Source organism: Phlebotomus papatasi, chromosome 1, assembly GCF_024763615.1.
Source record: "Phlebotomus papatasi isolate M1 chromosome 1, Ppap_2.1, whole genome shotgun sequence".
Taxonomy (NCBI): Eukaryota; Metazoa; Arthropoda; class Insecta; order Diptera; family Psychodidae; genus Phlebotomus; species Phlebotomus papatasi.
In genome coordinates this window covers 62,707,012-62,731,091 of record NC_077222.1, presented here as the reverse complement: position 1 = coordinate 62,731,091, position 24,080 = coordinate 62,707,012, and the positions used below count along the sequence as shown (strand labels likewise).

General features: G+C 35.6%; 2 protein-coding genes across 3 annotated transcripts in view; both read left to right on the top strand.

Annotated features, from left to right (window-relative positions):
- The window catches only part of LOC129799961 (spondin-1), a 37,941-nt gene extending 19,602 nt beyond the window's left edge, over positions 1 to 18,339 (top strand). The window contains exons 3-7 of the mRNA XM_055844280.1: positions 16,412 to 16,706; positions 16,768 to 17,159; positions 17,221 to 17,520; positions 17,586 to 17,749; positions 17,841 to 18,339. Coding sequence (XP_055700255.1) covers positions 16,412 to 16,706; positions 16,768 to 17,159; positions 17,221 to 17,520; positions 17,586 to 17,749; positions 17,841 to 18,259 — 1,570 coding nt within the window. The 3' untranslated portion in view covers positions 18,260 to 18,339. The remainder of the gene's footprint in view (positions 1 to 16,411; positions 16,707 to 16,767; positions 17,160 to 17,220; positions 17,521 to 17,585; positions 17,750 to 17,840) is intronic.
- Positions 18,340 to 18,500: 161 nt separating this feature from the next.
- Positions 18,501 to 24,080, top strand: part of LOC129804465 (growth factor receptor-bound protein 2) — a 28,589-nt gene continuing 23,009 nt past the window's right edge. Inside the window, exon 1 of one of the 2 annotated variants that reach the window (XR_008751993.1) lies at positions 18,501 to 19,014. Coding sequence is in view for 1 of the 2 variants with exons in the window: in XM_055851791.1 (XP_055707766.1) it covers positions 18,937 to 19,014 (78 nt within the window). In the remaining variant the exon portion in view is untranslated. The remainder of the gene's footprint in view (positions 19,015 to 24,080) is intronic. The other variant, XM_055851791.1, reaches the window with a different exon arrangement.

Here is a 24,080-nt window from a genome sequence, read left to right as displayed (position 1 = left end):
CCTTCTCATATACTTTCATCCGAATACGAAATCAAGACCATTCCGGGTTCAAAGATTATCAATGAAAGACCATATCGTCTGCCTTTCTGCCAACGTGAAGAAATTAGAAAGCAAATTGATGATATGTTGAACAACGATATCATCCAACAATCTTTCAGTCCATATAATTCACCACTTCTTATAGTCCCTAAAAAGTCTGATAGTCAGGGAAATAAAAGATGGCGGATCGTCATTGACTTCCGTAAGCTCAATGAAATTACCATCCCTGACCAACATCCCCTTCCCAATATTGACGACATATTCGACCGTATGGGGAAAAGCAAGATTTTTTCTACCCTCGACTTAGCATCCGGCTACCACCAACTAAAAATCGCTAAACACAGCCGCCACAAGACAGCCTTTAGTGCCTTAGGTGCTCACTATGAGTATAAGCGACTACCCCAAGGCCTCTGTAGCGCCCCTGCCGCGTTCTGCCGTATGATTCGCCGCGTACTTAATGAACTGCTTGAAGATTGCTGTATGGCATATCTTGATGACATAGTCATCTTTTCAGAAACAGTCGAGGAACATTTTTCAAAATTAAACAAAGTTTTCCAGCGTCTTGAGGAATTTAATATAAAACTACAGCCCAATAAATGCGAATTTCTTAAATCTGAGTTACTCTATTTAGGCTTTAGGATCTCAGAAAAGGGCCTCCTACCGGACCTCGCAAAAATTGAAGCCGTATCAAAATTTCCTGTGCCTAAAAACGTTACCGAGGTAAGGTCATTTATAGGGCTCGCGACATACTACAGAAGGTTCATTAAAAACTTTTCAGATATTGTTTATCCCTTAACGCGTCTTACATGTAAAAATACTCCATTTATCTGGACAGATGAATGTGAAAAGGGTTTCCAGACGTTAAAGAATAAACTTACGACTTATCCTATCTTGCAGTTTCCCGATTTTTCTTCCCAATTTACACTGAACACCGACGCAAGTGATTTTGCGATAGGAGCCGTACTCTCCCAAAATAATGGAGTAATTTCGTACGGTAGCCGTCTCTTAAATAAAGCCGAAAGGAATTACGCGACGATTGAGAAAGAAGCGCTTGCGATATTTTACTTCATAAAATATTATCGAGTCTATTTGCTTGGTCGAGAATTTCTTGTCGAGACGGATCATAAGCCTCTACTGGGAACTTTTAAAATGAAAGATCCTTCCAGTAGAATTGTCAAATGGCGCATTCAGTTGCAAGAGTTCAGATTCACTATCGTTTATAAACCTGGTAAGGAAAACCAAAGTGCTGATGCGATGTCCCGTTTAAAATTTCCCCCTGAAAATTCTACAAGTTCAAATGTAGAGTTAAACATGATAACCCGTTCAAAGGCTAAGCTGAACCCAATACAATCCCCTGAATCCACTGAAAATAATAGTGAGTTTAGGAAATTTTGCGAATCTTCTGAGTCCGATATCCCTGAAGTTATATCCGAGATTCAAAACGACTTATTAGACATGAGCAAAAAGGGAAATATCTGTATACTGGTTCCCGAAGGTAGTACACATGAAGATTACCCAAATATCGAAAAGGTTGTTTTGCTTAAAGTGGCACAGGAAGCATCATATGGCATTGTCCACAGTTCTCTTCAAAAGTCTGAATTGTTTCTCATGAAAATCCCCTTCGAACATGGTATCAAATATGAAGATTTGTACATTGCGTTTTCAAAATTAAAAGAATATTGCATTCAAAATAATATCTTGAACGTAAATTTTGACAGAAAAAATTTAATTCTCGGAAGTCTGGAATATAAAATAATACGGCGCTTACTAAATTACATTTTCAAGGATTCTACCATTGAAGTTTCAGTATATTTAAATCGAGTATAGAATACCTGTGTGATCCACAAAAAATTCAAGACGTCATCCGCGAGAGTCACGATAATCCTTTGTCCGGCCATAGAGGACATACCGGCACTTTAAGCCGAGTAAAGCAGAAATATACCTTTAAAAATATGAGAAGGATCGTCAATCGCTATATAAATAAATGTGAACCTTGCCAGAAAAATAAAATTCGACGAAATACAAAAATGCCAATGTCAATAACTAGTTCGTCTCCTTATCCCTTTTATAAAGTATTTATGGACATCGTAGGCCCTCTTTCAATCACTGAACAGGAAAATCGCTATATACTGACCATTTATGATGATCTCAGTAAGTATCTAGTAGCCATCCCTCTTAAAACGCAAACCAGCGAAGAAGTAGCTGAAGCCTTTGTAAACCGTTTTGTGTGCATATTTGGTGCCCCTATCATAATATGTACCGATCAAGGAGGGTGCTTTATCTCAGAGTTGTTTAAACGGGTATGCCAACTATTGAAGATATCTAAAACCCAAGCCTCGCCATTTCACCCACAAACTTCAGGTGGAATCGAGAGAGCGCATCGCACATTAGGCGACTATCTAAGAATATTTACTGAAAACAACAAATACGATTGGGATGTCTGGATCCCGAAAGCCGTCGCAGCTTTCAATTCCTCCGTGCACGGTAGTCATAATTTTACTCCACACGAGTTGGTTTTCGGAGAGAAGTTCGATATCAGCTCATTTTCCCAGCCCCAAAATGCGCCGGTTTACAATCCAGAAGATTTTATAACGAATTTAAGGCGTAAATTAGCGATAACTCAAAGCCTTGCCCTTGAAAGAATAATTTCCAACAAACAGAAGAGTAAAGAGAATTATGACCTAAATGTTAACCCAACGTCTTTCCAAGTCGGCGATAAAGTGCTCCTCGTCAATAAAACTCTTCCTAAGCCCGGAGAGTCGTCGAAACTACTCGAAAAGCGTCGTGGTCCATATCTTGTTACAAAAATTAATTCCCCACTAAATTCTACAATCCAAATTGGCCGTAAACAAAAAGTTTATCACAATAATCTACTTTCAAAATTTAATGAATAACTTCGAAATTTCAGGCATTCTTCGATTATTTATCTGGTTCGTCCTTCTCGTGAGGATTAGTGCCGATGATTTGGAGATACCATTTAATCTAACTACCCTGAGCGAACGAGATAACGCATATGTGCAGAGCAAGGGCGAAATGTGCCTCTCAAGAGGGCACTGGACGATTATGGCAACACTCTCATTTCGCGATTTTGATACCAACGTCAATACGTTAAGTAATAATATAAATTCCGTTCTAAATGCGTGTAGAACAATTTACAATGATTCCACGTCCTTCCTCACACATCCTGGATTTTCCGTTTGTAAATCCCTGAGTAACAAAATTGCTGTACGATTTAATCAAATAAATCAGACTCATGAAATTATTTCTCATTTGTTATCACCGAGGGGTCAAGACTTCGGTAAAACGAGACAGAAACGTGGCTGGTTCAATATAGTTGGAAGTGCTTCTAAATTCCTATTTGGCACGGCTACGGATGAAGATCTTGGAGAGATTAGGCAGAAACTGAAATTAATTAATGTCGAACATCAACGTACAATGAACCTTATGAAAATTCATACCAGCCTGATATCGTCTACTTTATCAGAAATTAACGAAACACGTCACGATTTGCGAAATATAGTTGAAAAACTAAGCGAAGTTACGAGTAGAACAAACTTAGTTACTGACAAACTTTCTCATCTAGAGACTGTCGAAAACCTTAACGATGCAGAAAAATTATTAAATTTAGAAATGGAGAGTATAGAACACGACCAGAATCAGCTCTTGGTAGTAATTAATTCGGCTTTAAATGGTCATTGTCATCCATTACTTTTACACCCTGATAGACTGGAAGAAGAAGTCCTTTCTGTAAAAGCACAACTTCCTGATTCTACTATTCTCCCCCGTGTTAGTGTCCCTGAAATGTACGAACTAGGAAAAGTCTCAATTATTTCGAATTCTCAGCAAATAACAGCCATAATCAAAATTCCGTTGTGTGACAATAAGAAGTACCAACTCTTCAAAATTTTGCCTTTACCCTATCTTTCAAATAATTCCAGTAAAATTATACAAGTAGATTATCCCTATATAGCCACTGATCCACGCAAAGAATCGTATGCTGTGTTCAGTAATGACGTTTTCAGTAAATGTAAAAACGTAAATCATATGTCTATTTGTACTACTCATGTAGTATATTCTTCTATCTTGCCAAATTGTGAATTCTCAATAATAAATAATGAACCAGGACTTTGTCGCCAAGTAACGTTGAATGTCAGCCATAACTATTGGATCCATGTGTCAGAAAATGCGTTCTTATACATTCTACCTAAGTCTACACGAATCCGCATAATGTGTAATCAGAAACAATCCGAATTTTACCGTGATATTCAAGGTAAAGGAATATTAAGATTGAAACCAAACTGTGAAGTAAATGACAATGGCATAAAACTATATTCCTCCTCCAATACAAAATCGGATACTTATTCCACGATCCTTCACAAAGTAGTAGATATTAAAGCAATAACTTTTAATAAAACTATTTCGCGTTTAACCCCTTTAACAATCACTTCTCATTTCAATTCGGATCATTTTAAAACCCTGACTCAACAAGTTGAGGATATGCGGAAAATAGAAAACAATTTGGAGAATTCTTGGGATTTTGTCGGAGAAAACCTTTATACAATAATTACAGGTAGCGTATTAACTACACTTCTAATATTTGGTATCGTATGGTGCATTTATGTTAAAAAGTTTAAATCTCACGCTTCACAAACAAATGATCGTGCTAGGCCGTCTACCCCGCAAATTATCTGCCCTACACTACCCGCTCCTAATATTATACATATTCCCTCACTGCCGCCTCCTATACTTACGGAACGTATTTTTGAAATTAGTCCTGAGTACGAGTTACCAATACTAAGATCGGAAATTCAAAATAATGAGCTAATAAAAGAAATAATAATAGTACATAAGGAAATATTCTTTAGGTGGGAAGAATATAATACAATATATCATAAAATAAACCCAAAAATATGTATAATAATTTGCTTAACGCTTTACACTTAACACTACACTACGAAAACACCCAAACAAAAAAAAAAAAAACAAATGTAATGCTTTAAATAAATAATTATTATTCTAAACCTAACAGTTAAGGTAAAAACTATGGAATTATAAATTTTGCAAAAACAAAAATCAGAATAAGTAAATTAATTACATAATATTATATACAGGTGAACCATTGTAATAATTATACAAAAAAAAAATGTAAAAAAAAAATGTATAAGCTAAACTTCCTTTTTATCCCATTTCTCGCACAGGGACGTGCGTTTCCTTAGGGGGGTAGGAGTGTTGTGACTTCATCGCAACCCCGCTTTACCCATCTATTTCCTACCATTTCTTAACATTCTTTCACCTTGTTCTAATTTATATTTCCTATATTCCCCCAAACCATTTCATTTCCCACCTCTTTCCCAAAATTAGTATTTAAGCTAAAAATTATAATTATGTAATTGAGTTCTGTGCAATAAATTGACGAATAAAGTTGGACAGTAAATTCGTGCGTTTTTCTGTCGCAACAAAATACCCCAATTTACCCTATTCAATAATTTAGTTTTCCGAATGTTTATTATCATTGTAGGGATTGTAGGTGTTGAGGCAATTTTAAAAATTCATGCGTGAAATGCAACATGTCAATTGCATTTGGGCCTACAATTATGGGACCTCCACTCCAATTCTACAGGGAGAAGGGATCATTGCACAAATGTACAATCACAAAGGTATTGTGTATCTTCCTACATTTTCCCACCGTCTCAAATAACATGTAATTCAGGAAAACCCATCCCTCTCTTTTGTTCTTCGATCACACTATACACGACTTCAGAGACTCAAACGGTCACAAGTTACAACTACTCTTTTATTTCTTCCGCAGTGTCCAGAAGTACAAACATAGAGAAATTCACTAAGTTCATTAAGTTTTATAAGAAACTCTCAAATACCAGAATAAGCCCACTTGTATCTCCAGGAAAAAGACTTCCTTTTTTCTCTACAAATTTTTGAGGTCAAAAATCTCTTCACCAAGTTGAGTGTTTCATTAATCATGGAGTGTCAAAAAGAAAGTAATCGCTTTCTGTTCACACAGTGAACATGGGTTTCTAGTTTAGAAGAAAATAATTAAGAATATTATTAAATAGTTAGGATAAATACATGTTAACTTTTATTGCAAGAAGAAAATTATCAATATTGAATGGGAGAATTTTAGCATTTAGAATCATCATAGGGGATTTATTCATTTTGGGATATATTTTTATACTATTAAATCGTTAGATAATGAAATTTAGAAAATAATTTGGGTCATTACTTTGGTTTGTATTAACAGTTTACTTTTGTATGTTTTCATAAGAATAGAGTGAAAATTCTTTATATATAATTTGAAAACTTCTTAAATACAAAAAAATACGCGAGTGTAAAATGCTTCTATTGGAAACAAATTAATCCAAATGGAGACAAGAGAAAGTTTCTAAATGGAGACAAACAGTGTAAGTGAAACCGGACGAAAGACTTCCAAAACCTTGTTGAGTTGCTCCTGAGTGCAGGATTTGTTCTTATTCCTGGTCTTTTCTCCTTTCTCATCTAAAACAAAAAGAAAATCTCTCCAAAAAATCATATTTCCAGAAGCATTTGCAGACACTTCAGAAAAAACCCTTTTCGTTCACGAAATAGGTAATTATTTCATTTGAAAACTTCACGTACCGTTAACAATAAAGATTAGCACTTAATTTAACTAAAATTAACCAGAAATAAGACATAAATGTTAAACCAAACGAATAAACAAGTCACCTTATTGTGTTTTTCATTGGAAAACATGGTCAATCAATGAAAAATTCGATGGTGAAAAGATACACTTTTAATTTTTCTGAGAAATTAACAAATTAAAATTTGTGAATATGAATGAGTTTTCGCTTTATTTGGAGCAAAATTAACTAAATAATGAAATTGAGGTATAGAAAATATATAAATATAGTAATTTAGTACTGTATTTACCATGAAACAGTGATATTTCCTTTTCCAGTAGCGAAAAATTTCCATTTGAAGCAGGTTTTGAATTAGCGTAATTTACCCTATACGGACAAATAAAAAAGAAAATTCTAGAAAGGTAACTTACGAGTACTTTACCGATTCATTACCCATTGAAACCGTTGCTGCCGGATTGGAAATTTCAAGGCCTTTCAAAAAAAAAAAACCTAATTAAGACAAATCAATTGGGAAATAGGCCCTCTGAAATAGTTTAATTTTGACCTTCGAAAATTCGATATAGAAATATTTTTCAAACAGAGGTATCTAAGGACGAAAGATTCACCTTGACTACCGCCAAAGATATTCAAAAAGATAGAAAATTCTAGAAGGCATTTTCGAAATAAACCAAAAAATATGGTTTTGGAGGCGTAGGAGGTTGGTTAGGGAAAAAAGACTGTCCTACTACATAATATTGACTTAAGGCCTCTACACATTGGGAGCAATTTTTGTCAAAAATTTTTTGAAGGAAATTCCCTGCAGCGTTGTAGGGGAAAACGTCAAATTTTTGTCAAAAACGCAATTTTTGACGAAAATTGCTCCCAATGTGTAGACGCCTTTATGCCGGGTCATAGAAGACTAGAAGTCGACATCTTTTATGACTTAGACACACTTACGATGTAAATCGAGAGATGGTTTAACGTAATTATACTTAAAAGAATGATTAGATTTCATTTCCATCCTTTCCATCAGTTCCTGACTAATCTGTCTCTCGTCCTAAGCCGAGAAACGGCTTAGTTAATGGAAAACTGATGGGAATTTAGTCAAATCATTATTTTGATTATAATTACGTTAAGCCGTCTTTCAGCTGAAGTCGTAAGTGTGTTTATGGTATCACGGTTTAAATCGAGAAATGGCTTAACCCTTTAAGGATGATTGGGTCACCGGTGACCCAAAAATTAATTTTTTCATACGGCCATCTAAAATCATGTTTCGCTCTAAAAAGGTGGAAAAATGATTTTTTCTGAACCCCAATTTTAGACCTTCTCTTCCTTAAAGGGTTAATGGGAAACTGATGGAAGTGTAGTCTAACGTCTAATCATTATTTTGGTTATAATTACTCTAAACCGTCTCTCGGCTTAACTCGTAGGTTTGTCCAGCACATTACTGTTTGACCTCAAACACCGTGTCATGAGCTTTCGGACAAATAAAATTTGCAATGACTCACAATGACCTTCCAAAACAGCATCAGATATAAGTGCGATCCTGCTTCCGTGATCGCATTTATGAGCAATATTCTGATGAGTTGTGATCTCCCATTTCTCATTTTATGTTCTTGAATGTGTTTCAGAGGTTATCTTAGTCGACTTTTTGACGGAATACGATTATACTCGATTATGTCTAATAACGGGTTTTCAAGGTCAAAAGTTAATCAGTGTTTGAAAGCGTATTTCTCAATTAATTGAGGTATGCGTGGATTCATTTGAAAGGTCTTGGAATTCTTGAGTATGTAGAGGGTCAAAGCTGTGATATATAGTCTATAAAGTTTGAGAATTCTGCAAAACACGCAACGCTTTGTCATATTATAGAAGAAATTTTAGAGAAACATATTTTTCTTCAGTGTATTATTCATAAATTTATTCAACTCATAAAAAGTAGCTGGAAAACTAATCGATTAATGGTCGAGATCTTCATTCAAGCTCCTGCGGATAAGGTCACACTAATGGAATGGTTCCTAATGGAAACAACAGTTTGTTTTTACCAAAATGTTATTTCATTAGTTTTATTAGAAATTCAAATTTTTGTTCAAAGGATACAAAAAATAGAAGAAAATTTCATAAGTTCCATAATGTATTTTCTTCAGAGGTTCTGTGAGGAATTCAAATCGAATTATTAGTAGCCGTCATCCTTTTTGGCGTAGAACAACTTCAATCCGTAATATTTTTCACAAACAGCTCGGATCAGGAGCACTCTGTGTTGGATATCATGTCTGGAATCGGATGTGAATATATCCGATGGAAGGACCTCTTTCTGGACATTGTAATAAATCTTTTTGAAGTCTTTCTTGTGGTTCAAAGACAATCCGTAAATTTTGATAAATTTCTCAGTGACCTTACAAAGTTTTACCACAACATCTGCAGGATAATTAATGACTTTAGTCATTTTCTCCTTCTTCCTATTACGCACGATCAATTTCAATCCGTAAATTGATCCTCCCAAAAGGGTAATGCATTCTTCGCATTTCAACTGCTCCTGCAGAGCGTTTGCCACATAGCCTGCTATATACACCATGTAGTTTTCCTCGTATTCGCTTGTATCGGGCATTTTGAGTAAGATCCTGTTATCTAACAGTAAAGTACGATCGAGTACAGTTGCAAAGCATCCTTGATTGTAGAACCTGTCGGAATAATTGATGGCATCCACGGGCTTATTGTCTTGCGTGAGCAAAAGGCAGATCGCATTAACGGGCAAGGACTTTTTGGACACCTTATCACGTATTTGCCAATGAGTTGAGAGTTTTTGGAAGTTCTTGGTGAGTTGATACATTATAACAAGTGTATGCTGACACATAACTGCCATGTTTAAGTGCAAGAAATATTTATCAATTTTATGCACTGGAATGATCGATAGGCCGTTCTTTTGAGCCTTTGCATAAATAATTGGCAGAGCGTTGAGTCCAAACAGTAGACCAAGAAGTGCATCGACGACTACGTTAGTTCTGTTTTTTGTGCGCAACGACATCATGTACATGTTTACGGAATTTATAAAATCTTGGATTTCTCGAATGTTTTGTGAGCAAAGGCTCTTTCCTTTACCGGTAAGTAAGCTGTACGTTTTCCCAATAATTCGTACAAATTCCGCAGTAGCTCCTGAACCCTTAAATTCAGGCAGCTGCAGTTCGTTTTCGCAAAAATCAAGGGCATCAGCAATCTTCGTGCTGAATGCCTTAATGGCCAACTTAACTTGAATATTTTGCTTAGCAAGATATTCCTGAGCTGCACGGGTTTTAGCACAATTCGCACTGTCAGCGTCCTTCAATTTCTGAAGTTTCCTCAGATATGCATAATTGATCTTTTTGCCCTGTGAATTAGTAAATGGTCCTTGTGATTCAAGAAGCAAAGGGATATATTCCACATCGTACGCGGGATCAGGGAAAAAGACAAGTTCTTGGTTGCCAAGAGTGAATACCGGTTGTAGATTTGGAAACTGCCATTTGCAGCCGAAACTCTTAAAGGCTGTAATATTATCATCCTCAGCAATTGTAGTAACTCCAGTCACTACAACATTAGTCTTTTGCAGCAAGATCACACAGATTTCGACCAAATTTTGTATTTGATTATGGTTCAAGTGGGAAACGGCAAAGTAACCAACTGGAACATTCCATGACTTATTGATACATGTTGCCGTGAAGACCAAAGTATCACGTGCATAGTCAACGTCGCAAATTTGACCCTTCCCAAAATCAACACTGTCATTCTTTGACCAAATATCCCTGGTGTCGAAAGCCACATGAACAAATAATTGTTCAGTGGATGATTCTTGGGCTGAGGCAATCACTTGGAAGGCTTCACGACTAAAGCCAGGTTTATAGTCACTTTTTAGGTAAAAATCCGCAAGAATCTCTTTGGGAGGGAAGAGACCGTATTTATTTCGAGCATAATCATACGCAATGGGTGCATGGTAGTTCAAGCATATCGCTAAAAGCTCCATATCTTCTGGATAATCCTGAGGTGATTCTTCAGAAAAAGCCACCAACTCGTCATTGTCATTGTGTTCTATGTAATGCTCTTTCACTAGTTCTATATCATCAGCCTGGCAATCAATTCTTGCTTGAAGGAGATCATTGAATAATTGACCATATGTGATGACGATTGGTCGTAGTTCATCATCCGAGTAACTACTTACCTCGGATGATGATTCTTCATAGAGATCTACCTCCATTTTCAGACACTGTATTTTTATGTTTGAACAAAAGTTTTTTTTTTCAAACTTAAAATTGAATGAGTAAATCTTGATAAAAATCAAAAATGCTTACCCTCACTACTCTAATAGGCGCTTCTTAGTTGACCTCGGATATGTCTTTTACGTCTGCAATTTTAATAAAACATGAAGATGCTCTTAGTTCGGGACCTAAACCGCATTTTTCGATAATTTCGAAATAAGAAATGACCAAGTAGCTGAGAATTTTCTACAAGACCCCGGAGAGTACTTCTAACTTAGAATGTGCATAAGTTCGATTACGAGTTGAATTAGGAAAGGGGAGAGAATCGCATCAAGCAAATTTTTCTCTATGGTCAAAATGAATAAAATTGGCTGGACGTGATTCTTTACTCCCTGACTCAACTCACAATCGAATTTTCACGTATTTTGAGTTGCACGCATTCCTGGGTCGTGTGTAAAAAATCTCAGTTACCATATAAGCTTATCTGGGCCTATCACTGATGATTTTCTATTTTAAATATAGTTTGAATACGGAAGGGCAACAAAGTGAAATCTGTTATTAAATATTAGATACAGAGTCCGGTCGATTTCGGTATAGTGAAGAACGGTGTACTATGAGGTGGAGTATAGGGACGGATGAGATCCATCATTAGAAAAGTCTTGAACATCAGAAATAATCTACTAAAATTTCACCGAAATCGGTTAATGGAAACAGGAAATATAGTCCGATCAACTTATTTTCATTTATAACTCGGATCAGGGCAGAACCAAGGCAAAATACGGTCGATCATTGGGAAGATTGGGAAGGTTTCGACTTCGAATTTCCGGAAATTAATTTTTCGATTTTAGGGCCCCTAGCGGTGGTCGTATGAAAGTTTGTGTGTGAAATGGTGTGTTTGGAAGAGTTGTAGTTGTAGCATTTAATGTGAGCTTCCTAAAACACCAAACAGAGTTAAATCCTGGCAATTAGAACCTGAGCTAGAGTCATTTTGAAAGGAAGCATCCACAATGCTGGGAAGGCGCTTATGGGCGATATACAAACGGACTTAACAGTTTTTTTTTCAACACGGGATCAACAACAATATAACATAACATTACAATGTACAGTGCTGTCTCGCTATATGCACAGTTTGGGTACTTTTTTTGACAGTTCTCTCTCTGAATATGCACAACTTTTTTTGAAATTCCCAACGGTTTTTTTCTTTCTTTTAATAAATTATTATATTTTTTATTGTTCTAGAATTTCCCGTGTTATTTTAACTATAATATGAGACAGAAAATATAAAATTAAGATAATTAAAAACGAGAAAAATTAGTTACCAAGAAAATAATCTTCTTTATTACTTTGTCAAAATGTAAACAAATTGATTTTGAATGCAACCGACACAAAAGCTGTGCATATAGAGAGTGTGCATATAGAGATACAGCACTGTAATACATAATCCCGATACGATTAATATTAATAATAATAATAATAATACCACCACGTAACCGTAGACTGCATTAAAATGTATCTCGACTAAGAGTATGGATATTGTAGGTTTTATTGTGTAGATTCTATAATCCATTCTTTAAAAATTAATCAAATGAGTATGGCTTTGATGTCTCAGTTTTTCTCTTTATATTCAGTAGTAACTATAAATAATCAAGATTTTGCCTTATCAACGGCATAAAATTTGGGAAAATATTTTCATGCATTTTGCAGAGATTTAATGCTTCGTTATTTTTAATTTTATTTTTTTTAAATACAAAGACTACACACGGGGATTCTTGAGAGTCACTTGAGATGTGATCCAAGAAAGATGGCTCCAAGAAAGCCCATTTATTTTCTGAATGCAATCGAATTCTTTTATTAGTCAATACCTGTGAGTATACTTTGTGCCGTACAAAATTCTGAAACAAATTTTTGGTTCTTTGAAATAATGCTTTAAAGTGAAAATATAAAAAAGTGTCCCAAACGTCCCCGGTGCTCCATTCAAATAAATTTTACGCCCGATTCTGATAAGGTCGCATGTCACTTAGAACCACAGAAGCAGAGATTGTAAAGAATCTCAGCTAAAACAGAGAATTTTTTAGAATGAAATGAGTAGATAATGTAAAAATGTGAAATGAAACATAGCTGTGATCGTGGAATCATTAACCAAACTTAGTTCGAGATTATTTTATCCTGGGTTCCGATCCGATCCGATGGATTTACCAAGCAACGTTAGTCTGTTCTAGTTTACCACAAGAAGTTACATTTTCTTAATAGTTGGCATTTCTAGATTTAAAATATGAATACTACACTTTTAACACTTTAAAACCCAAAAGTGGCATTTTACTCCAATTTTAAGTTTAGAGGTTCACAGTAGGAATTCTATTCAATATTACAGTAGACTCTCTCTCAATCGGGAATATGGGGCAAAATGTCATCCGGTTTAGCGATAGAATTGAGCGTCAAAGCCTTTGTAAATTCCACAAAAAGCGCTCAATTATAAAGAATCACGATAAAATAGGAAGAACTACAGCGAATTTGAGCAAATTACCTTCATAATTAAACGTGAAAATTGTCAACAAAATTTGTAGCCCGATTGAGCGAGAGTCTACTGTATGCTAAAGTGATAACATGAATGAATTGAGAATTTAATTAGCTTTCGTTTAGTGGAAAAAAATAGTTCACAACTTTTCTATTATTTAAAAAATAGGGAAAACCAAAAAATGGGCGTAGAATACCACCTTTTTTACATGGAGTTGGCATTAGAAATGGACATTTGAATGGCTTATACTACATAACCTAAAAAATGTTAAAATTTTTTGAGTTTCTTTGTCACGGTTCGATAAAATCGTTAAACATATATGAAAATGTTTAAAAAAAAATGGATTAAAATTTAATTATTATAAGACAGAATTGTTATGAAGTGGTACTGTAGAGAAAAATAAGGTGAAAATTCAATTTATGCCTTGTTTTTCTTTTTCAAATTCCTGTTGGAATTTCACATATAATTTTCTTTAAAAAAAAGGGCAAACTATAGGGTAAGTGTGCCAAATTTCGGCATAGTTGCATGCAAGCGCCAAAGTCTCATGTTTGAAATGTAATATATATTTAATAGAAATTGATTTTTTTCATTCCTTCTACTTAAGGAGTGTTCCTTAGAAACCTGTAGACAGTTTATCGTCTTTATTTACTTTAAAATCATTCTTAATACATTTTAAAATGAATAAAAATGTAGACATAGCTTTGGTGCCCTATTTCGGCCACCTTCATTCTCATAGCTCTTTGCCCTTCCGGAATTCTTCAAATGTCTTTTTCACGTCATCTCGTTTGTCGAAGCTACATTTTTTGTTATTCTTTTGCATTGTATAATCTCTGGAGTATTTAAAAACTAAAAATTCATGAAAATTCGAGGACAAGAACGGTGGCCGAAATTACAAGCTGGCCGGAATTTGGTACACTTACCCTAATAGAATTTGAAAATTTTGCAGGAAAATATATTGATATGAGTCCTAAAATCCTTGCCAAAATGCAAGGAAGAAGGAAAAGCAATAGAAATTAGCTTTTTGCTACAAAAATCTTTAAAATTTCAGCTTGGCATTTTTTGTCAATTTTCAGAAAATTTATAGGGTAGAGTAAGTACTTTTCGCCACCTTAAGGTTTGACACCCTTATAATTCTTACAGTTTTTGTCGAAATAAAATGAAATTTTGTGTACAAGTGCTTTGAAGCATTGTCTCTCTATTGAACCAGGAGACTTTCCGGGAACTTTTGAGTATCTGGTTGAAAAAGTACATTTCCTGCAACAATGCATGTTTCAGTACTTTTCGCCACCTTGTAAACACTTTTTCGCCACTGTGTAAGCACTTTTTCGCCACTTGTTTTCAATTGATTTTCAAGAAACAGCTGCTTTCGAAAACCCCCAAAAGTACATTGCACAGTACTTTTCTTATTTAACACCTATATTAGACAATTATTAGAGTATTTCGAATGATTTTTTGCACATTTTTTGTTTGCGACAAAAATCAATTGACAATTACGTCTGTTTCAACTAAATTCCGCGAGGTGCGCCACTTGTAAAATGCTTGGAAAAATGAGTGGCGAAAAGTACTTACACCGCCGAAAAAAGTAAGCCCTATTTCACCACATCCGTATTTCTTTATTTTTTTGGAAAACATTATTAAATAAAGATATTAGAGCGAAGCTTAGTTAATAACAAAGTGACTTTCAGTGAAAAAATATCAAATACTGTACTGCAAAAACATAAAATATTGCAAGACAATTTGTCTGAGCGTTGACAAGTTTATTAAGAACTCCATATTTTTTTGGTGACTGTTCACCTTGTCGACAATTTCTTCAATTAACTTGCAAATAATCTAGTCGGTGGAGCACCAGTTATGGTTTTCTGATCCGTTGGACTAGAGGTTACGAAGTAATAGTCATTTCGTAGTTCCATGAGCTCATAATTCCCTGAAAAAGTGATTTTATTTGTAGGTGGCGAAAAAGTGCTTACTGGCGAAAAAGTACTTACTCTACCCTATAAAAATGACGAAAAAATTAGAAAATATTTAATGGCAAAGTAATTTATGAGTCCTTGAACTGCTGTAGAATTCTTACGGAATGAAAAACTATTGAAAAATGCACTGTTTTGTTGACAATATCAGCGATGGCATTTTATGCCAGTTTGGTACAGTAGACTCTCTCTCAATCGGGAATATGGGGCAAAATGTCATCCGGTTTAGCGATTGAATTGAGCGTCAAAGTCTTTGTAAATTCCACAAAAAGCGCTCAATTATAAAGAATCACGATAAAATAGGAAGAACTACAGCGAATTTGAGCGAATTAGCTTCATAATTAAACGTGAAAATTTTCATCAAAATTTGTCGCCCGATTGAAAAAGAGCCGATTGAGTGAGAGTCTACTGTATTTTACGTAATTTTTTGGCTCGGGTTTTTAAGTGTTAAGAGCTATCCTGTACATTTCGCAGAATCTTTTTCTTTATTCTTAAGTCAATTGAATGTTAATGATTGATTACAATATTACTCCACCCGTGGAATTAACTGAGCGAGCAAGAAAGGATAACCAAGAAAAAGTAAAAGCGGCCCTGCATGGGCAAATTACACTGATTTGCTTTCAATAGATTGAAAATTTAAGTTTTTAATTAACAAAACTACTAAATTTCTTCTTTATTTGCAATATTTATGCTTCCTGTAAAGCTGAGATAAGAAAACAGCTAAAATCTAGTAGGCATGCGAAATAGGACTTGCTGCTAAACAAAATCAAAAATTTACCTCTTATCCTGCGTGATTTTTGAGTTTTTCAGCTACAAAAGCAACAGCGGCCTTTAGTATTTGCTTCTAGATATCTCGCGAGCTCGTATTTTCCTTATTTAAAACACAAAATTTGCAAATTTGCAGAGCACTGAACTGGAACAGATGAAACAGCACCGACATAGTGCAAAAAAAACTCGTCGAAAGCCTATAGAAGTTTTCGTCTAATTCTATTGAAGAGACTTTTTAAATTTTAAATTAAAAGTTTAACAGCTATCTCTTAATTTAAAATCTTTCAGGGGATCAGTGCGCTCGTTGGAAGTGGAATTGCGAGCTAAAGGTTCCAAATTGAGGAGTCTCATTAAGGCAGCTGGTCTTTGGTATCCAAATGTGAATACTAACACATCATCCCATTTCCGTGTTGATCGGAAACATCCCAAAATGTCTTTAGTTTCGATGTTTGGACCCTCACCGGATTGGGTGGTGGGTGTCAATGGTCTCAATCTCTGCCAGGAAGATTGCTCATGGAAGGATTCTCTGAACATTGATCTATTCCCCTGGGATGCAGGAACGGATAATGGAATTACTTATATGGTATGTCTGGGTAATATTATTTTTTTTTTCGGGAGTTTAAATTTTTATTGCTTTGAACTAGTCTCCAAATTCTGAGACTCAACCAAGGGAGAGAATGCATAGAATCACTACGATGTATCCGGAAGATCCACGTGCACCATTCTACAATCCCACTGGCAAGGAAATGGTCCCACTGGCTAAGCTGTACATCAGGAAGGAGAGAAATATTCCGCGTGGATGCGATGATGAATTCCTCCAGGCTCAATTGGATGTTTCAGAGAACACGGAAGAGACATCTAGGCCAGAGTGTGAGACAACAGGATTCTCCGAGTGGACTCCTTGCTCTGTGACTTGTGGAAAGGGTATTCGTATGAGAAATCGTCAGTATAGGAATCCAGAGAAGGCTTCCATGTTTCAGTGCAATCGTCAATTGGTGTCCAAGGAGATGTGCGTGGCTGACATTCCTGAATGCGAGTGAGTAACGACAAAATCCGGAAGATGAAGGAAATGGGATTAATGAGAATATATTTATCAGAGGTGGAACGAGTGAGGATGATGAGGATGAAAATTTAGGAGCAGTAGCGCCTTCGGTTGATGATGATGGCGAAGGAGTTGGAGTCTGTCGAACAACATCCTGGTCTTCCTGGTCAGAATGCACAGCTTCGTGCGGGGTAGGCATCTCGATGAGGACACGTTCCTTCATTGACCACAAAGGCAGGAAGAAGTGTCCTCATATCACAATTGTGGAGAAGCAGAAGTGCATGATGCCTGAATGTTCACTCTCTGACATTGAGATTCCCGATCCAATGTGTCCAGTTACACAATGGAGCGACTGGTGAGGGTCCTCTCTGACTCTTTCTTAAAGGATATTAAATTTTTTAATTATTTTTCTCTCCGCAGGAGTCCTTGCAGTGCAACTTGTGGGAGTGGATTGAAAGTGAGAACTCGACTCTTCCTCGGAGAACCTTCCCTCAAGCAAAAATGCGAATCCCGTCTGCAAATGGCGCAGAGCAGGAACTGTACTGATCGTCCAGATTGTATTCTTGACCCTCAAATCGCTAGAGGTAAAGTTCTTTTCTTGTTTTGTTTGGGATAGGACTTGATGTCCCCTAGAAGATCTTTTTTTTTCGATTATTGCGGTCTTGAATCTTGCAGAGGTTTGCCTTCTTTCTCTCGATGCTGGCCCCTGCCGTGGCGCTTTTACGCGCTATGGCTATGTCCAGGAGAATGGTAGGTGTTCCCCCTTCACCTATGGAGGCTGCCGTGGAAACCAGAACAATTTTGCAGCCATTGAGGACTGTCAGAGATCTTGTGAATCCCTGAGATTATCTGCTATTGCTCAGGAGTCCACATCAACTGCAAGAACGACGGCGGAATTAACAACTCCTGACCCTGGCAGCTTGCCTGTCGACTGTGTTCTCTCTGAATGGACACCATGGTCTCCTTGCAATGTGTCCTGTGGCTCAGGACACAGTGAGAAGCGCAGATTTATTATCCAGGAAGGTCTCAACGGCGGAGCTGAGTGTCCTAAGCGCGTAATAAAGCGAAAGCGCTGCATACGCCCAGAATGCTAAAGAATCATGTTATCTCTATGCATTTGTTACTTATCTATAAATTCTGAAAGGAAAATAAATGGGTTTTTCCAAGGAAACAATTTTCCGCGAGAATTTTCAGTTACAAAAAAACCCCAAGATTTGGATTCAAAGTTTGGAGGGAAATTGACCACTCTCTTCGGAAGCCTTCGGATCGGGAATAAAACAACTGTTCGGGTGTGGTGAATAAAGTTCGGGTTATTGCCGGAAGTGGACAAAATTCACCTTCGGGTGTCAGTGTCAAAGTTGACGTGCAGAAAGTGGATTTTTGCTCCGGAAAAATAAATTAATTTTGTGATTCATCCCACAGCCCAATCACTGAAATTTGATAGGAAAGTGCAGTATTGTGCGCCGCTTGAGGAACTTGTGCGAGTGTTTTGTGTACCTGAGGGGCGAGACGCGAGTGCTTGTGGTGCGTGTGGCTAAGGTGGGTGAGAAGGAAAAGTAGGCGAGGGTGAGAAAATTAGAGGTGGCTAGAAGGCGAAAGTGACACCCAAGTGTCCAAAAAAAAAAGTTCACACATCTCTCTCGGAGTGCTTCGGTGTGTGCCAAGTGAGAAGTGTCTGGTGTGTGGTAACTGTGGGTGCGCCAAGCACGGGAATCCTCCGATTGTATCAGCAAACCTCACTGGCGGACGGGGCAGGAGAAGAGGCTACAGAATGGAGGCGATAGCAAAGCACGATTTCAGTGCAACTGCCGACGATGAGCTTAGCTTCCGGAAGAGCCAAATCCTAAAGGTAATCACACAGTTTCTTTTGTCTGCCCTGTGGGCATCTCATGGTCAGCAGGGCGAAATGAGCACGATTCTCTGGGGCCAATCAGCGCTTCCCATTCTACTTGTTTGGAATTCCGCGCGATTGTCTCACGGGGGAGCACACACCATTGACTCCGTCGTGGCTCAATTGTGTTCGGTTTCCCTTCAATTAACGTCTCCCACATCGGTGCAGCCTTTTGTGCGCGCCCCCAAAATGTTCTCAGTGACACAGACTCACAATTCCCTGCCGCCACATTCAATGGCTTTTATGCAAATGGCATTACAAAAAAAAAAGACAACCGAGAACCGTGCAAAAGCAGAGAGAAGAGAAGAGCCAAAACCAAAACCCATTCCGGCATCCTCTTCTGTGTTTGTGTGGGTGGCCAGTGTGACTACCGGAGCAGTGGAATATTTACCACTAGCTCATCTTCACGCAATTCCCACTTGACAAATTCACTCTATATCTCACAATCTCTTCACGCTTCAATCCCTCACCCACGTCTCCCACTGACCCACAGACATCACTTGGGGATTCCTCCCAAAATCCCTCAAATTATCTCCCAAATGCATGGTGCAGCAAGTTCCTCAAGGCACCATACAAACACTCGACCTTGAATGACCTTGAATTTAATCTAATCTCAAAAGGAAAATGCCTGGGAAGATTGTGGTTTATTTGGCTGTGAGATTTGTGGTATTTTGCCATCACTAATTCTCTGAGAAAAGCCCGCAGAAATTGTCGTGTCGCTGAGTCAGAGGAAGTTGTAGTAATGGCATGAAATGCGGAAAGCAGTAGAGTTCAGAGATGTGGAAGTAGTGTTCTTTAGAGGAGTGATTTGCCATCAATTTACTTCAACATAAATTCTCATCTGAGATGCATTCCAGGGAAACGAGCAAATAAATACATCTCATTCCTCATTATTTACAATTTACATTACTAACATCCACAGAATTAAGCAGTGCGTAATTCTGTGCAGATTTGTTGCAGACCTTACGTTCCCAAGAAAAGGATTAGAATGATTCTAATCTTTTTTCTGATTAAATTGCAAGTACAGGCAGTTTCGGTTTAAGTGACGACGGGCTGAAAGACAGATATTGAATATGCTTACTATTATGCTCATCGCACAATAACTTTTGTTTAGTAAACATGTTTTTGACATTTCAATGAGAGTGAGTGAGATCTAGATCTAGTCATCTCGCTCATTCACATGGCAAATTTTGAAAACATGTTTACAAACAAAAGTTATTGTGCGCTGGTCATTATGCCCCATTATACCTCTTGTTTGCAAACATGTTTTCAAGATTTCCTATGAGAGTGAACGAGATGACTAGATCTAGATCTTACTCACTCTCATTGAAATGTCAAAAACATGTTTACAAAATAAGGGCATAATCATATTGACAGTAAAATGCTCGCGGCAGCCTCACCGTATTTTTTTGATTTACGCATTTTCATTGCAATTCTTACGCAAATTCTCAATTACCGTATTGCCTTATCTCATACTCGGTGGCACTAGGTGAGAATTGTATTAGGAAATTGAATAAATAAAACGAAAATGCGATAAACGGTAAGCAAAAAAAAACTAGGATTTTTTTGGCTACAGTTTTTCGTACAGTTTTTTTTGCTCATCGTTTATCGCATTCTCGTTTTATTTCTTCAATTTTCTTATAATCTTCACCTAGTGCCACCGAGTATGAGATAATGTAACACGGTAATTGAGAATTTGCGTAAAAATTACAATGAAAATGCGTAAATTAACGAAATACGGTGTGGGCTTTGACGGTGACGGTGAGCATTTTACTGTCAATGTGATTCTGCTCTAAAAGTTATTGTGCGTTGGGCATTACACAGACAAAAAATATTTTGTAAAATTTTTTGTAAATGTTTACAAAAAAAAATCGCAAATATTGTTTATAACATGAAGATGAACTTGAATACTGAATACTTGACTACAGCTCTTTCTGTACTTTCACAAATATTTGTATATTTTTGTTTTTTCTGACAAAACTTTACGAACAAATAAACAAAAATTTTTGTGTGTTTACGAACATTTACGAACAAAGGTTTGTAAAAGAATAAAAAATACTAGTCAAATGTTCATGTTACGAACAATGTTTGTGAAAAGAGTACAAATATTTACAAACTTTTTTGTAGATTATACGATTTACGAGCATTTCGTAAGTCTCCAGTAGGAATTCACATTTATTTACGAACAATTTTATAAAATATTCTTTTCTGTGTAGGATGTAATTCATAAAATTATTTTTGAAATGCTCCTATACAAATATTTTTCGCGCGGTAAGAGGAAAATGCATTTCTTTTGAACCGCTGCGCTGAAAATAGGCTGAAAAATGGGTGCCGAAAAAGTTGCGTACATTACGGCGTTTACGTAACTTATTCTAAACTAAAGATATCTTCTGTAGGTATGCAATTTTACTGTGTCTTAGAATTGAATTTTCGGACTTTTCTTCGGTCCCGAGAATGTCTTTCAATGCAAGACTCCCTGTAGACATGACCTTGAAAGGTTTTTTTAAGGTGAAATTGAAGTGTTTCAATATTTAATTTCTTATTAAATTCTTCTTTCTTAGCCAAACTTTAAACCTAATTCTCCAAAATAGTTTTTTGTGAAAAATTATACATTACTGAATTCACTGGCGTTCATGCCAAAGATTTCAAGCTTTCCACTTGCCACATTTTGCCCCAGGTTCCCCTATATATCAAATTAGTACACAAAATAAAAAAAAATCGCGGAATTCCTTTAAAAATTATTAGAAAAAAATTATTTTAATCTTTCAATTATTATCTTTTATTAAAGAAAAAATTCCAGTCTTTGAAATTTTATTTTCCAAAAACTAGACAAATATTTTCTGTTCTATTTTTAAACAATTTTTTTAAACTTTCTTTTTAATCTGCGTTTTATATCTTTAAATGTTTTATAATGAAACTGAAATTTAATAAATTGTGAATTTTAGATTGAAATAGATTATTTTTTGTGTATATTTCAATAATAATAATAAAATAAAAGCAATAAAAATAGTCTATTTTTAAAGCATTTCTATTATTTGAAATTTTGAATTGTTCTATCTAATAGGTCTGAATAACTAATTCAGAACCTTTTTAAAATAAAAACCTTTCTAATTAAAACTTATTAAAGGGAATTGTATCAAATTTCGGCCAGCTTGCAATTTCGCCCACTTTCTTATTTTTCAAAATTTATCAATTTTTAGTTTTTTTTTTTCAAATTTTCTAGTGAGAAAGACTTTAGTTCCGAAGAAGAGTTAGAATTTTGATTTCTTTAGCGCATAGAATTGGATAACAAGATAAATAGGGAAGGCTTTCAGGCTTCGAACATTTCATATTTTTCCCATGTTCATTTAATTAATCTAACATATTTTTCCACAAAATGTGTGATTTAAGGTATTTAAGACTAGCTCTTAAATATATTGCCATAGATAAGTCAGATTTATTAAAGGAGTATGGGAAAAATTTGAAGTGTTCGAAGCCAAAGTATGTGTAAAGCCTGAAATCCTTGATGAAAAATTCTATAATTTCCATTTAGAATTGTAAATAATTCTAATTTAGTGAAAGTTCTTAATTAGTGTATTCTACCTTTTTAATCTTAAAAAAACGAATGATATGGTTATTCTTCCAAGAAATTTTTCTAAAAATACCAAAGCCTATTTAAAAAAAATAAGAGACTAATTGGACATTTTAAATTTCACGTAATTTTAAAAAAGAGATGACAAATCGTCCCAGTCTGTAAATTATTTTTTAGCATGGTCTTTTTGATGTTCATGGTCTCCGAGCCCTACTAGCGATTAAATTGATTCATAAATCACAAAAGTATTATTTCAAAATCAAAAATTGATAAGGAAATGATCATTCTAGGATGTTCTGGTAAATTTTACAAGCAAACGAACAACTGAAAATGTAAATACTAGAAAGATAATTCATTTACGGATATTTAACCGATTTATTACTGATTGCAAGACCATTCCAAAAAATCCAAATTTAACGAAATCGGTTAAAAAATAGGCCCTCTAGACGCTCAAAATTCGACCTTCAAAAATAAAATATGGCGATTTTCTTTAGGTCATAGGTATGTTTGGACGAAAGGTTCACCTGGACCACCTCCAAAACATATTCAAAAATAAAGGAAATCGTAAGAGCCGTTTCGAATTAAACCATAAAAACCTGGTTTTGGAAGGAAATGGGGGAAAAGAAAAAAACGCCTGGAGATATTGATTTTTATTGGGGGTCATCGAAGACCAGAAGTTGATATCTTACCGTTTAAATAAAGTAACTACCAAACGGCGACAAGTTGAAAAAAGCAGATTATGCTCTCTCTTTGGGTTTATGCAGTAAAAATTATTGCACTATAACGGGAATTCAATTAAATTATGAGCAAGAATACTTAAGGCCCTTAAGGCCAATCAGATAATCATCAATAAGTACAAATTTTGGTCTGAAAGACCTGAGATTAAGTTGAGGTTATATGGATTTCGGATTTTACGAAGGCATTACATGTAAAGGCTAAATTTCAAGAATATATTTTAAAAAAAATTATGCTATAATTTTATCATTATCATTCAAGCGGGATTATTCAAAATCTCGCGTAAATACTTCTACTCATTGAGAGAAAGTCACGTCAAAATTAAGCATTTTTAAACATGAATCGACTGCAGTAAAACACCAATGAATCCAAGGCAATTTTTGAAAACACTAAATTTTTTAATGTAAATAGGCAGAGGCCACAATGCACAATTTAAATGAAATAATAAATTAAGAAACTTTCTTATTAAATGTTTATTTTTAGCCTTTTAATAAAATATTGTGTAGCCGAATTATTATGATTCATCAAGACACCAGCCCAAAGTGGCATGATACTAATCTTATTGAATTTATGATTAAAAATACCGAACAAAACTGGTTTAATTTTGTTAGAATTTCCAATAAATTTTTTAAATCAAAATATTCCATATTTTATATCTTTGGTTATTGCTAACCAGACAGACAATTTTTCTTATTTCTAAAAAGGGTTTGTGAATAAT